The sequence below is a fragment of the Chelonia mydas genome, chromosome 3, assembly GCF_015237465.2.
Source record: "Chelonia mydas isolate rCheMyd1 chromosome 3, rCheMyd1.pri.v2, whole genome shotgun sequence".
Lineage (NCBI taxonomy): Eukaryota > Metazoa > Chordata > Testudines > Cheloniidae > Chelonia > Chelonia mydas.
This window is the reverse complement of record NC_057851.1, coordinates 158500799-158516301: the sequence shown is the minus strand read 5'-3', so window position 1 is coordinate 158516301 and position 15503 is coordinate 158500799. Positions and strand designations below refer to the sequence as shown.

At 37.8% G+C, this 15503-nt stretch overlaps 1 protein-coding gene across 2 annotated transcripts in view; it reads right to left on the bottom strand.

The window, feature by feature from the left end:
• Nucleotides 1-8960: 8960 nt before the first annotated feature.
• GPATCH2 (G-patch domain containing 2) overlaps nt 8961-15503 on the bottom strand; it is a 179973-nt gene continuing 173430 nt past the window's right edge. For both annotated transcript variants that reach the window (XM_007064746.4, XM_037895719.2), the window contains one exon: nt 8961-12599. In XM_007064746.4, coding sequence (XP_007064808.1) covers nt 12430-12599 — 170 coding nt within the window. In that variant the 3' untranslated portion in view covers nt 8961-12429. The remainder of the gene's footprint in view (nt 12600-15503) is intronic.

Genomic DNA, 15503 nt, shown 5'->3' with positions numbered 1-15503 from the left:
GTGTAGAAATGAGCATACTGAAAATGTTAATTTTTCAAGAAATTAAATGTCTGTTAAAATTGTTCACATTTTCAATTTTAAAAAGTCATTTCTTATTTCTATAATACCCAATATTTTTAGCATGAGATGTGCTGCCGTCTGTCATCAGTAAAGCCACTGATGATTCTAGTCTGAAAGGGGAATGCACTCTAGGTAGGGGCAATCTGAAATTCCTGCATTCAATCATGGAGACCTGTAGGACTTGGAAAGAGAGTGGGGAAGTAGAGTATCCATGTAGGTCATTTTAACAATATCTTTTGCAGATGGTTGGAGGCCAGTGAAGATGGAGACAAGAATTAGGTACTTTTGACTTTGTGGCCGGAAGCTTATTGGGCATGTAACTTAAACAAGATACCTTCCAAAGGCAAAGTGACCTAGCAGGGAGAAGTCCTCAACACTTTAAGATGGCCCTAGCCTGCCCCCTTTTTAGTGATCAAATAAAAAGCATCATAACATTTCCCAGGTTTACTAGGTCCACATTATTTCTAGGCCTTCAAAGACCTGCAACCATTCCAAGGCCTGATCGAGGTCACAACCCCAGAACTGCCAACCCCAAGGATTCCAAAATCGTGGAGTCAAGCCACGCAAAATCATGAGACTAGCTTAAAAACAATGAAATTAAATTAAATTTGGGTTCATTCTTCTTTCCCTTCTACAACCATGAAGGCTAGAAATGTCCTTTAAAAAAAAGTGAAAGTTGAGATTCTTGTAAAACAACAGGAAAGGAGTACTTGTGGCACCTTAGAGACTAACCAATTTATTTGAGCATAAGATTTCGTGAGCTACAGCTCACTTCATCGCATGCATCCAATGAAGTGAGCTGTAGCTTATGAAAGCTTATGCTCAAATAAATTGGTTAGTTTCTAAGGTGCTACAAGTACTCCTTTTCTTTTTGCGGATACAGACTAACACGGCTGCTACTCTGAAACCTGTAAAATAACATGACTCCAGAAGCTGGGGCTTTAAGCAAAATGCCTAATATCAGGGAAGTTGATAATACTGCAGCCCCATGGAGACATAGGGCAGCCTCCAGACCTCATATAAGTGGCCAGGGCTCCCAGCAAATTCGACTCCCTTGTCTAGTTAAGACTGGCTGGTGCTGTTTGCAGGAAAGAAGCATTACTTCAACTAAGTGGAAGAAATAGCAGCTATTATCCTCTGCATGATAATCCTAAGGGAAAGGTGTAATTAAAAAAAATTCAGAGTGCACAGATAAAAATGTGACAACATGAAATACCTAACATTCTGCTGAAAATTTAAAGAGTCATCAAGGAACACTCTTCCACTGCAAAGCTAGTGATGTCTGTGAATCGGGGGATGATTTATGCTGTCTGACAATTCAAAGACAGAAGACAACTCTAATGTACGGATAAAACCAAAAGGGGCAATAGTAGATCATACCACTGGCAGTTAATGGCACTGACTCGCTGGAGAGAAATCTGGATCTACTTAAAATGTCAGGTGTGTAAAGTAATGAGTCTGTGCTTAGTAGGAGACCAGCAGAAGGAGCCTTCATGGTCCACTTGTCAGTTGAGTATATATTACCACAAACCTGTTAAATAAATGAGTATTTAATACCTACTGACTCAACACAAAAATTAAAACCCGCCTACTTTTAGGAAAACTTTTAATAAAATAAAATAAAGCCTGTGGCATTAAACACATTTCTGAAAATAAAATAAATTATTCAGAAGGGTTTTAAAAAAAACCCAAAGCAGGCTAACATGGGTTTTCATTGACTAGAACGATGTTAATAGCAAGGGAATGACTGATAAAGATCCTCAGTATAATTTATGTAATGTAAGAATAGTTTTAATGTTTACAGGGAGGGGTTTTGGTCGAGTGATTAACGCTGGAGTCTTCGAACCAGAATTCAGAGGTTATATTCCCAACTGTGCCTTTGACTCACACCAGCCCAATACTTTGGATCAGGCCCATGGTGACCTTGGGCACGCCATTGCAAGGGACACCATCAATTAAAACTCATCCTCACCCCAACCTGAAAACTACCGCTATAAGTAACATCCAAGATGACTATAATTGAAAGAGTTTAGAGAAAAAAAATGTTTCCTCTATTTTTCCCAACCTGTTACGTTATACACAAAATGCTGTCAAATACAGAGTTGATTGGTCAGTTTCCCCTTTTGTTTCTGCAGCTCTTTTACACAACGATGGAGGTGGGGGAGAGGAAAGCCATTTTAAAAATAGGAAAATGTGATGGTAAAACCACATGAATCAGCCAGGGGATTAGGGAACAAGTGTGGTACCTGAAATCATTCCTCTTTTTTTTTAAATGGCTAGCTTTTAAGTTGAGAGTGTCTCTTTATACTCTATGTCTCATTGCAACCCCCTGTACAATGGGTATTTTATTTCCCTGCCTGACACAGGGATTGTAAGATTTGTTTGTAATGCACTCTGGGGCTCCTTTGGAAAAAAAAAAAAAGGGGGACCATTTCTAAAGCATTATATATTTTAAAACTTCCCAGTCCTTTCACATTTTGTCATCTTAAAATCTGAACAGGATTTAATAGATACTTAATAGATATACTGCCTGTTTACTTGGCAAATTTCATCCTGGCGCGTGTAAATGTGCTGAACTGCAATGGACACACAACCCTGAAAATGCAGCAACTCAGTGTAGTAGACGGCAGCAGCCAAGATGATAATCACATCTGACCCAGAGCGGGGGAAATTTTGGCCAAAGACTCCTGTATAAACCCACATTTGTACAAAGTGACAAAGCATCTTTAAGGTCTAAGCAGAATAGAATAGACCTCTGTTTGGAAGTTTTCATCCAAAAGATTCTATAGCTCACAGTTTACCTTTCTTGGAAGAAGGAAGGGCTGAGCCGATCCTGTGAGCATTTTAACTTGAGATTCCAGGAACTCTTAACATTACAGTGCTAACCTTAAGATGCACCACTAAGCCATCCAGTTCAGCTAAACCACGAAGAATGGATAATAGCAGCACTAGCACCCAACACTCATTACAAAGGTGGAGGTATCATTTTACCCATGTCTCTTTATCCTCATCTTGCAGATATGGAAACCATGGCACAGAGTGGTGAAGTGATTTGAAGATCACATAGCAAATCAATGGAAGAGCCAGGAAGAGAAGGTGGGTCTCGTGACTTCCAGCTCAGTTCCCTATCCAATGGACCATGTGCCAGTCTGTGTTTCACTGCCGGGTGATGGAAGAATGGGACAGCTGGGGAAGCTGTTTGGGGCTTGGACTGAAACATGCCAGTGTTGCCTGGCTATGCTCGCTCTTTCTACCAAATTGCCTTCACCTCACCATTACCTTTTGTAGTGCTCTTTGGGACTGGGGAGATCTGTACAGCTAAAACTGCAGTACGTTCTGTCATTTAGTATTGTTTCTTCTCTTCACTGCTAAATCCCAAGTAGCCTTGTCCTCTCCAGCTTCCCCTCATCTCAACTCCCCTCTAAATGGTGCCAAAGCCATCATCTTCTCCCACGTCAGCCCCCTTCTTGAAATCCTTCATTTGCTTCCCATGTCTTAACACATCAGATTTAAATTACTACTCACCTATAAGGTCCTGCACAATTTAACCACTGGTTACATCCTTGACCCTTGTTTCCACCGGCTCTCCCTCACCTACTCTCCATTAATAAGGATGGCAGAGTCTGGCCGTTTGGGAGAAATAAGAGAGAGGTGGACCATCAAGAGATCTCACACAGTGTGAGCCTTAAGATCCATGTTTTATCAAGTAAAATTTCTCCAGTCTGTTTTTCTCCAAAGACACTTTTCACAAACAATTAAGACCACAAAGATAGTACTAAGTGTCACAGAATTTTTCTATGACTTGAAAATTAATTATCAACTTATTTGCATTGTTAAACATTAATTAGCTATGAATAGTAATTTTTTTCAGCACTGCAATACTTCAATTTCTCATTACAAAATAATTTCAGCTCTATTAATTAGTTCTAACAGTAACTCATGGTAATGGATGACACCTTAAGTGAGCTATTAAATGTACTTTACCACTGATTAGGAGGAAGACAACTAAAAAAACCCACTAGGTTTACATAAAGACAGAATATGAAACAATGCATTACAGATTTATTGACTTCCATGTAAGCAACCCACACCCTTTTAATAGTAAATAATGAGGGTTAGCAGAATCATATGCTTTGTCACAGCCACGTACAGTTGGATACAAAGACTTCACACGTGGTTTCACGGTTTAACAAATCGTCCAACTTTTATCAACTTATTCCATAAAAGTGCAATTATTTATAAATAAATAAAATCAAAAGCATTCCCTTCTCTCAACCCAGCACAGAAAAGTCCATTGGGGTCCCTTTGTATTTTGTTCTGTAGCCTCATCAGGCCCATAGATAAACAGGATTCCAGATTAGGATTTGGTCCTGATTGAAATTCTCCAAATAGCCACTTCCCTGTGCAGAGGATTGGACCTTACCCTCTCTGTCATAATAACATGCCCTTACTAGAATGAACTACCAGACTTGCAATGATTAGCTTAGAGACACCCCCACCCAAACCACCAGTCAGGTAACAATAAACATCTCCAGTTGTAAGTGGCCCCCCACTCAGGTCAGATGTGTGAAGGTTCCAAATCCTGTATACACTTTGTTCTCTATATGTGAGCAGATCTGGCACCTGCTAGTGAGCCCAGGGAGTAATACTGGTGGCCCCATGGCCATACAATCAGATAGGAAGCATGAGCCTTTGACCGTCGAAGTGCAAATGAATACATAATTTGTATCGACAAGAAACTAATAATAGGTACAACAACACAGAACCTGATGATAAGCCCTTCTCCTACCACCGAGAAATTCTGCTTTAAAATTAGGATACTCTAATATATGACCAATAGCATTCAATATGCCACTGGGTTGAATGTCCTGAGACTGCACAACAAGCACAGCTGCTGATGTCACTGTAATGATCCTGAAGAAGTGGAAGCCAAGCTGCTATGGGCAAAGCCTCATGAAACCGGTACCTTCCTTTAACTTGCTAGTAAACAGATCAAACAGATCCTCATCAAGTTACTACTCTCCCCATGGAGGAGTAAATAGGTAATATGGAGCAGCTTTTTCTGGGGAGATATCCCCATCTGTGCACTCCACAGTACAATCTTAACTCTCCAGACTACTTAATAGGTCTTGGCAAAACTACGAGTCCAAATTACAGCTCCTTCTGCTCACTGCAGGTCCCCCAAGCACTGGGTCTCTGGAGGACTCAGAGGACTCAGGGCCCCAACCCTGAATGCTCTAAAAAAAAAAGCGATAATAAATACTGCACTTTCAAGTTATTGGAACAAATACACCAGATGGCTGACATCAAGGGCTGCAAGAACTCCATGCAGTCAGGCAATCAAGGTTCCCCTCCCCCCGCAGCCTCCCTCTAGTAGCTTGCACAACAAAAAAACCTTACACAGGTCGGGGAAACTGGCCAGACAAAGAACAGGTGGCGTAAAAGATGGGAGGATATTGTAGTTGAGAACATTTCTTTCTGTTCAAGTGCTACTGCAAAACAGCACTACTTCTGGATTTCTCCCCCTGCCAAAGTCTTTCCCCACTGAGGTGGGATATGCATTCTTAATTATGTCTGTAGACTAGATTTAAGTGGTGGTAAAGGGTTAATATAAAATTGGTATCAATTTAATCAAATACTATCCTGACTGAAAAAAAAGTCATAAAAAAATAGATGTTCCCATAGATCTAAAAGCTGTGCTTAATACATTTAGAGCTAGGAAATGCAAGCACAATACTTTGACTGGATTTTCCTTCCCCCAGTGTAAATGATCATTGGAGAACTTGAGAGCCAGGCTCAAAACTGGCTCAGGGCCACCGTTTATTTGTTGACCTCATCTTTGTCAATAATGAGTAGAAATTGCCTAAATTCAATTTATCACACTGCAATTCATTACTCATAAGGTCACTGACAAATGAAAACATCTATACTAATGCATATATTGGAGTGAGTGTAAAGGCACTTTGGCAAAATGTGTTAAAATTGATGTTACTTATTATTGTGTTTGCATGGCTATAAAAAGAAGCATAAAACAAGCGTTGCTTCAGTCTCAAAATTGCTTATCTCACTGACTATTATAATATGGGGTAGAGCTAAATGAAAATCTCTCTCATATTACAAAAGTGATCTTTCACATAACAGAATTACTTAAATTTAATCCAATCTAACACATGGAGTGCCCTGGGTATAACGTGCCATCTTCAGAAGAGCTGTATTCATAGAGTTCAGTGACGTCTTAGCTATACTTGTATGGGTATACTCAAAAAATCAGGGCAATGTGTGCACTGAGGATTTGGCACTTAAAGGAGTGTAAGATCTTGGTCAAGTATTGCATTCACTTCATAAATTGCAAAACATTCAGATGTTCTCGTATAGGAAGACGTGATACGATTAAAAACAATTAGACAATGCTCATCGAATTAACATACTTTCCCCCAAATGTTCAGGTCTCCAGCAAAGCACTATGTGGATACTTCCTCCCCAACTATACTAATTCTCTAACTGTGAATGCAGAGCTAAAGAATAATTACACCTTACAATACACAATTCTACAAAGAAGATAGGCATCTACTGAATCTTGAGGACTGTACAAAATATCTTCAGAGTGGCTGGAATCAAGGTTTCAAATCAGAGCTTGCTTTACTCCAGGCCTAACTGAAAAATGTTAGTCTTGCTATTTCAAAGAATATCCATGCATCACTGAAACTGGTAACTGTTTTATAAGTTAGCATGTTGAAAACATGTTACGTGCAGGATTGGGGAAGAGGGGGAAGAAATAAATCATAGCTCACTGAAATAGAACACAAACCTCATAGGAGTTGCAACAGAGAATCAGATCACTATTGGGCACTAGTGACAATACCAAATGCTTCAGAGGAAGATGTATAAAGTTCTATATTGGATAAGTATAGAATAATCTCCCCCAGAGGGTAAGTTTCTTCAAGGCAGTTAATGACTGGTTTATGCCCTGAAGCATGAAGGCTTTTCTATTTAAAAAGTGTTATCCACATAACACTCTGGATATTCTTTATATACACGTCAATCCTGCTGAACCATGGGCTTCCATATCCTGTCACGGAGTTTCATAGGATTATCACATGCTATGTGAAAAATATTTCCTTTTCTCACTTTTAATTTTGTTGCCTTTTAATTTCATTCCTAACCACTGGGCTATGAGGTATTCTCAATAGGTCTCTCTCAATCTCTCCTGTTGAAGCTGTTCCACTGTGTATAATATTCTTGATTAGTCATTGGGCCAGAAAGAGAGAGAGAAAATAAATGAGAATGAGTCTGTAGCCTGGTGTTTAGGACATCACTTGGGAATAGGGACACCTGGGTTCAGTCTCTGCTCCACTGACTATTGAATTATTTATACAAAGTGGAACCACTTCACAGAAGAGACTGAGAAAAACCTGCCCCAGAATACCCTTTGCTCATTGGTTAGGGCACACTTCTGAGGAGGTTGAAGACCAAAGTTCAAATACCTGTTCTACATCAAGCAGAGGGAGGAATCAAACTGGGGTCTCATATCTTGGTGAGTGCCCTAACCTCAGGGCTAAAGGTTATAAGGGAGCAGCTAATTCTCTGGCTGTTTTCTGAATCTAGCATTTTAAAAATGCCAGAAACAAAACATTTTGGGTCGAACACATTTGTGTTCAATCCAAAATGGACTTTGATTTTTTTTAAAAAAAGAATTCCCAGATTCCATTTGATGCAAACCATTGAAAATTTTTTGGGGGTGGAATAAAAAAAAAAATCAGTTATTTACCAACTCAACCTTCGTGGTGTATGCGCAGCATATACTGGCCAAAAAAAGTGCTTTTGCCAATATAGCTTATACCAAAATAACTATGCCAGCAAGGACACATTTATGACAGTACAAGTTCGTCTTTAGTAGGGCTTTTTCTGGCATAGAAGTGACTAAAAGATCACAACCCTAACAGATACTGCTACACCAAAAGTTTCTAGTGTAGGCCAGTTTGATAATTGTGGGAGGTGGGAAAGGAGTCAAAGCAGAAAAGGTTCAGCTAATCTGGCATATGAAAGGGGAAAAAATGGTAAAATTTTTGCAATTTTTTTTATCAGCTTTATAGTTGGTGTATTGAAATTTAGCATGGAAATAGTTCTTAATGAGCTCTTTTGAGTTGACATGCACAGTACATTTTTGTATCAGTCCTTCACTAAGTTCTTAAGTATCTACTGTGCCTGGTTAACTTAGCTATGCAATAGAAATAGTGGCAGGGCAGGAGTTTGGCACTGTCCTTTGGGACCTTGTAAGGTGCAAAAACATTAGAGAGGTCTCCATACTTCAGACTGAGGAGGGAACCTTTGTCTGATATGCCTTGAGAGATCGACAAACCAAAAGTGAAAGATTGATGGCAAAATATAGGTCACCTGAGTTCACAGTTGACTCTGTAGTTAACTACTCCCTCTTCTGAATTGCACCCAAGGAAGGCTCTGCATTGAAAAGAAAGTGTGTAGTGCTGACAAAATTATCAAAATAAATACGTTGGGAAGAAGGAAACGTATTTAAAAAAGTCTAAATCAATAGACTGAACCATTATGACAATAAAAATGGTGTGCGTATCGTAACTGGGGCATTTTCTGACATTTGGGTGTTTGTGCAACCTTAACACTCGTTTAATGTAGTTATTTCTATAGATAATTTACACATAATTAGCTAAGTGTATCTGTTCCTGCTGGGGAATATAAAAATGGGAAGGGGACATTAGTAAAGTTTCACAAGCCTTGTAACAACATTTCTAGCTAATATTTATTTGTTAAAGATATTAGCAACCTTAACTACATGTTGCAGAAAGATGTCATTCTTCCACTCATCTTAGCAATAACGCTGCTGTCAAAAAAGCAGTTTAAAGTACACAATATACAAAAAGAACATGAAGAATGAAGTCTCTGTTTTATTTTATTACATCTTGCTTGTGTTAAAGCAATGCATTCTATACAGATTGTTTAGCCATTTGCTGGCAATTCAACTGACCCATTACAGACCTTAATTACAGAAAAGCCAAAATTCAGGGACAAAGTTGTTACATACTAGCATGTTAAAAATGCTTTTCCTACTTCAACAAATATTTATTTAAAAGAAAGATGCTGCCAGCAGTTGCTCATCTGTTTGAGTAAAGGTTAATGGCCCAATTCACAAAATGTTGAGGTATATTGGTAGATGCATCAAAACTCAATGTACATTACTCTAAACGTATGTTTCTTTTATTAGACCTTCAATGAAGGCAGAACATTTTAGGCTACTAATTAATCAAGCATAAATGGAAAGCATCAGGTGAATGCTGGGAACTCTCAGATATGAGAGTGTCCAACATCGATTAATATGTGAAAAGGAAAATTTATTTCAATGTTATATCTAGTAGCAGATGGTATATCATATCAAAATACTTGTGTATGTATTTTAAAATAATCTGAAGCATCACTGTAGTAGGTATTGTTATAAGCTAGTAATGGAAAAACCTAACAGGCAAATTTTAAGACATATTTTGAAATAGTGGCATGTTTTATCACAATCCCAAAGCCAAGTGTCTCCAAAAAGTGGCCTTTTTAAAGAACATACTAGCTCTAACCTACACAATCACATTGTTAAAGCAACTGTAAAGAGGCCTAGGAAAACAGAATTGAAAATGGGGGCATGAGGTAGGGAGAGAATTGTACAGCAATATCAAGAAAAATATCACTACATTATATTTTAACAAATCATTTCCCTCTACTTGGCACCCAGTCTGCTCTGGCATTTGTAGGAAATTCCAGTTGCAAAACAAACTAGGCATATTTATATCTAAATAAAATCAGTTTGAATACCCTTGATATCTATTAATTTCTTTTGAACAGATTGATTGATTTAAAATTAGAAACTAACATGTTTTTTATACTCTAGCTCTGATTCTTTACATCTTCATCAAGCTAAGTAATTCCTCCACTATGGGAGTCTACCAGGTCGATTGTACCCGTGCATGTGGGGGAAATGGGGAGCAGAGTGGGAACCAGCAAGGTTTTATCCTAATATTTGTCCATGCGGTTTTTTATTTTTAAATTCTCCACTAAAACGGCAAATATTTTCAAACACTCTTTAAGCTGCAGACTGATATTTCTTGAATTTCTGCAGCTACTGTAGATTGCCTGGATATATTAGAAACAATGTTATTTGTACCACAGTTACAATTACCAAATGATAATACACAGGCTTTGTAATCAATCATGATGGAATTATAATGGGGGGAGGAAGTTCTTTAAACTTTTACTAATACAACATAATAATAGAAGCCTACAGCTTTTACTTAACATTGCCATGTGTCTTCTTATTAATTCACAAATAGTCTACAAGTTCAAGAAGTTATGCACTGCTCAATATATTACTCACAAATACGTCTTTAGAATTCAACAGCACTTCATAGCCCTTTGGAGTATCAAGCGTGTAGGAGAATTCCACATCAGTTAAAATATAGCTATCTGTCTGTACATATATAGAACCGGCCTGTGTGTATATTAAATGGCAGTTATACATGTGGAATCCACTGTTAGTTGCAGAATTCAAAATTCTTGGCTCTTTACAATTACATGGCCACAAAATTCTTTGGTCATAGAATCTGTTTAATGAGCTTAGCTGTACAGTACAAGTCTGAAATGGAAAAGCCACACTACAGTGTAGCCTAGAAAGTTCCATAGAAACAAATATTCTTGCTGATTAAATACTGAAGAAATTTAGTATTTTCAAAATACTAAAAATGTCGCTTTTTCAAAAAATCAAAATCACATACACAGATAAGGCATTTAAAACCACAAGTAAAGTATTCTACTCCAAATCAGTGAACTTGTACATTTGATCAGCATCAAGGATGACATCAGACACTAACCAGTTACTCTACACTTGGTCAATAGTAAGCAGACTCTAAAAAGGGCCAAAAAACAGACAGTACTAGCACTTGGAAAGTGAGAACACTGTTTTTCAATTAATCTGTTGCTTTCTCTTGTAGCTACTTTCCTAGTATTGTGTTTGCTGGAAAATGGATGAGGTTGTGAGAGGAAAAGAGCTTTCTTCTTGATGATAAATTTAGAGTAAAATCTTGGCCCCAGTGAAGTCAGTGGAAATGTTGGCACTGACTGCAATGGGGCCAAGTTTTCGCCCTTAGTCCATTGGAATGAAGGCTCCTCTTCAATTGTATTATACTACCCTAATGTGGAATTTGCTTTACGCCACCAGTGTCCTGGCAGCTTGATTGGCTGGTGTTTGATGAAATTACCGGTGCTGATATTGGATACTGATTAAAATGCTTAATGATCCCCCCTTGACTTTAAATTGCTCACTCAAGACTTTAGAGATGCTACCAGAGTATTTCCCTCCCTTCTTACCTGCTTCACTTTGTCTTTTCTCTGCTTCTTCCATGATGCTTCGAAGTTTGTGGTAGGATGTCCATATCATGACCACAAAAACACTGAATGGTAGCTACCCCTCGCTGTAACCTACCACTCAACTCAAAATATACCAAAACCCCAAGTTTAAGAACCAATGGAAGGGTCACATTTAAAATACACTCATTTTTGAGGTGGAGAGTCAGGGGAACACTAGTATAAAAAATAACCAGAATTCCAAGCTGAGGGTGAACACTAAAAGTTTTAAAAATATTTACTTAAAAAATATCTTACAAGATGTAAAAACAATTATAAAAGCATTAGAATTAGGGTTTACACACAGGTAAGCATGATGCTTTACAAGATAATGGGGTTACATTCCTATGATGACAAAGTTACCATCAATATCGCCATTTGGGGACACCTAATGTATGTCACCATGGAAAAGCAGAGATCATGTTAACCTATCCTCATGTATGGCCAACTTCTAGAAATACCTAGTTTGGAAATTTTTGCCTTTAAAGGAAGGAAAAATGAACCAACATAGCAGCTTTCTAAGGTTTAATTTTCCTTGATAACAAATCCTCTCAGAACACTTCAGATGAGAAAATGGTGCCAAAAAATGTTTGCCTAAATGCTGAAATCTGCTGTGTGATAAGCTTTTCAGGAAAAATAAACGCATTGCATTTTGAATCATATACCGAACAGACTTTGTTTTAAGATCACAGAAAATAAAAAAGTACAATTGTTTTTACATTTTAGCACCATTACAGAGTTAGGATTCAAACACCTCTTTTGCCACTGTGGCTGTACCTTGCATCTTGAAAGCCAGAGTAGTCAACATGAAACATTTAGGCTTCAGAACTCCATAAGTGAACAACAACTGGATTTGCTGATGACAAAATACAATATAAGACTTTAGCTTTTTTTTTCTTTTCTTTAAATTAAGGTTGGTCTTCCTGACTTCTGTACAGGAGTTGGAGTGCTTCTCTGTCAGCTAAATCCAAGTCCGAGTCCCTTTGGCCTCTGGATGGCTCTGACTGGTTCTGACATCCCTTTGCCGTCTGGTCCCAGGCCTGTGCCAGGAGTCCAGCCCATACTTTGAAGCATTCTGTTTCCAATGTTGTTTTCTGGGATTGGTTGGGCGTTTTCACCTACAAACCCTGAGATTAAAAAGAAACATACAGCATTAATCAGTACTGCCGTGTAGAAAAGAGCAAGATAATCTCCTTCAAAGCCTTAACCCTTCTTATTCTCCTAATTCATCTAATAGGTTGTTAGAACAGACTGTCTTTGCATATGTTGACCTCATGGCTGTATGTTAATTGTACATATATGGTGTATAGTTTCACTCTTTTTTTAAGAGTAGCTCAATTTTTAATCATTACACATTTATTTTTGCTGCAGATCTTTTATGCATGAGACAAAAATGCTGGATGTCAGACTCAAAGAAAACTCAAAACCTGAATAAATTTATCAATGTATGGAGAGGACTATTTGACTACCGAGTTAGGTATAGATATCAAACATGGGCATAAGAAACATCACACCTTATCTTTCCACCCTCATTGATACAATAAATGCTTTTCAATCAACTGGAGTATGCTGAGATGTTTAATAAAATAACTAATCATTTATGATTGAATTCTCACAACAGCAACAAAAGCAGAGCAGACAACTGACATATTCTTCAGAGACAAGGTGGGTGAGGTAATATCTTTTATTAGACCAACTTCTGGAACATTACCTCATCCACCTCATCTCTCTAATATCCTGAGAGCAACATGGCTATGGAACACTGCATATAATATTCTCCAGTCCATTTGTATCCTATTTCATTGATTTGTTTTACTAAAGATTAGAAAGATTTAAAAGGCAAATATAAACACTGGGAAGTACCGTATGCATTTGCATTGAAGAACTTTCTCTTTAAACAAAATGGTACCAACTTTTCTAATGCACTGCTTTTCCATTTCAGTAAGAGCTTGTGTAAGATAATATATTGCAGTCATTTTGATAAATCACAGTCTTAAACTTCCCCTAAATAAAATATAATACTGTAACATTCCAACTCTTAGACATCTCTAAACAAAACATTTTTACCATCACAAAACATATCTGTGAATGTGGCCAAAAGCTGACTTACCATTAATCAGAAATAAAAGCAGATTCTGATCTTGGTTACATAGGTGTAAGAGTCAGTTGACATCCATGAATTTATTCTGGATTTACACTAGCATAACTTAAAAGATAATCTGTCCGACTGTCTGTAAAATACTCTGAACATGAAAATCACTGTACAAGATTGGTAGGTTTATCCTATTCTATCTCAATTTAGCCTTTTAAAAAAGAAAGGATATTTTGTGTCACTGAGCATGAGGAATCCCCGATTAATGCCTAATTGTGTGCTACTGTGCAATGTAAGTGAGAAGTGGCCACTTGTCCAGTTTTATGTTTCTCAGATTTGAGAACATTATTTTTAAAGTTTTCAGAGTAGCAGCCGTGTTAGTCTGTATCTGCAAAAAGAACAGGAGTACTTGTGGCACCTTAGAGACTAACAAATTTATTAGAGCACAAGCTTTCATGGGCTACAGCCTACTTCATCAGATGCATAGAATGGAACATATAGTAAGATGTGTACACACACACACACACACACACAGATAAGTTGGAAGTTACCATACGAACTGTGAGAGGCTATTTAGTTAAGATGAGCTATTATCAGCAGGAGAAAAAAACTTTTGTAGTGATAATCAAGATGGCCCATTTAGACAGTTGACAAGAAGGTGTGAGGCTACTTAACTTAAGGAAATAGATTCAATATGTGTAATGACCCAGCCACTCCCAGTCTCTATTATTTTTAAAGAAAGTTGTTTGATATGTTTTTGAGTAATATCTTTTCTACAAAACAAGTGTCCATACTTCTATCATTTGCTGGTACTCCCTCAGTACCACGATCTGCTTGATGTCCTGTTAGAGGAAAAGCAGTACACGTACGAGGAGACAGACCGCCAATAGTAAAGGGGTTAAACCCAACAGATTTACTTTTCTTATGAATGTAGAAAAACAGAAGTATTTGTAGTAGCAAAGGAAAATGAAAAGTGAAAGGCATTTAAATCTAATGCCTTTTCTCTCCCATTAACTATTGAAACTTCTGTAGTACAGAGTTTTGGACCTAATGCACTGGTAAGCTTTCCTGTATGCACTGTCTTTGGTAACTGCCCACTCCTGATATAAATGCAGATAGCATGATACTGCTAGTTATGAAATGGGGGAGGAAGTAAGGTGTACAACATCCTGCCCTGCAGGAGGAAAAAAGGTTGAAACCTCTTCATTGTCTACACTGAAGGTGAGCTGTTTCAGGAAGGTGGATTTTTGTTTAATCTGCTGTGAATGAACTTCCAAAGCTTGACAGACTTGGGGCATTAGCCATTGAGGTAGGGACAATCTTTTTTTGCTCTGTATTTGTACAGCATGTAGCACAATAGGCTCCAGGTCCATGACTAGGGCTCCTAGATTCTACTACCAATAAATAAATTAGTTTCCCATTCATTCATACTAGCCTGCCTTTTTTTTTTTTTTTTCTTCTTGTGGAGAACTCTAGTAACAAGTGTAGGGAGAGCACAGTTATGTGTTTTTAGAGAGACTAAAGTTTTAAACTAATCATTTACCTCTGATGAGCAATTGGTTCATTATTACATTAACTTTACCAAGGAGTATTAAAACAAAAGTTGAACAAATATTTTGAAGCTCCTCAATATACAAATCTAGAAAGCTACATTGAAACAGCATACACAGGCAGTAGTCAAACCGAAGATGAGAGATGCATATTGAAACCTTCATGATATACCCTACTTGTGATTATTGTGGCAACAAATTTACAGTACTCAAGAATTATCTACTGTACTATTCTGTATACTCAGTCACACTGTGGCCAGATAAAAGCTAGACAGCCACTATTCCAATCCCTGAGTCAAAGAAAAAAGAAAGAGTGTTGAGAGAAAGCTAATTTTAATATTGGTTTGAAGCAGTACTTTACATTAGGTGATAAAGGCTCTGAAATCAGT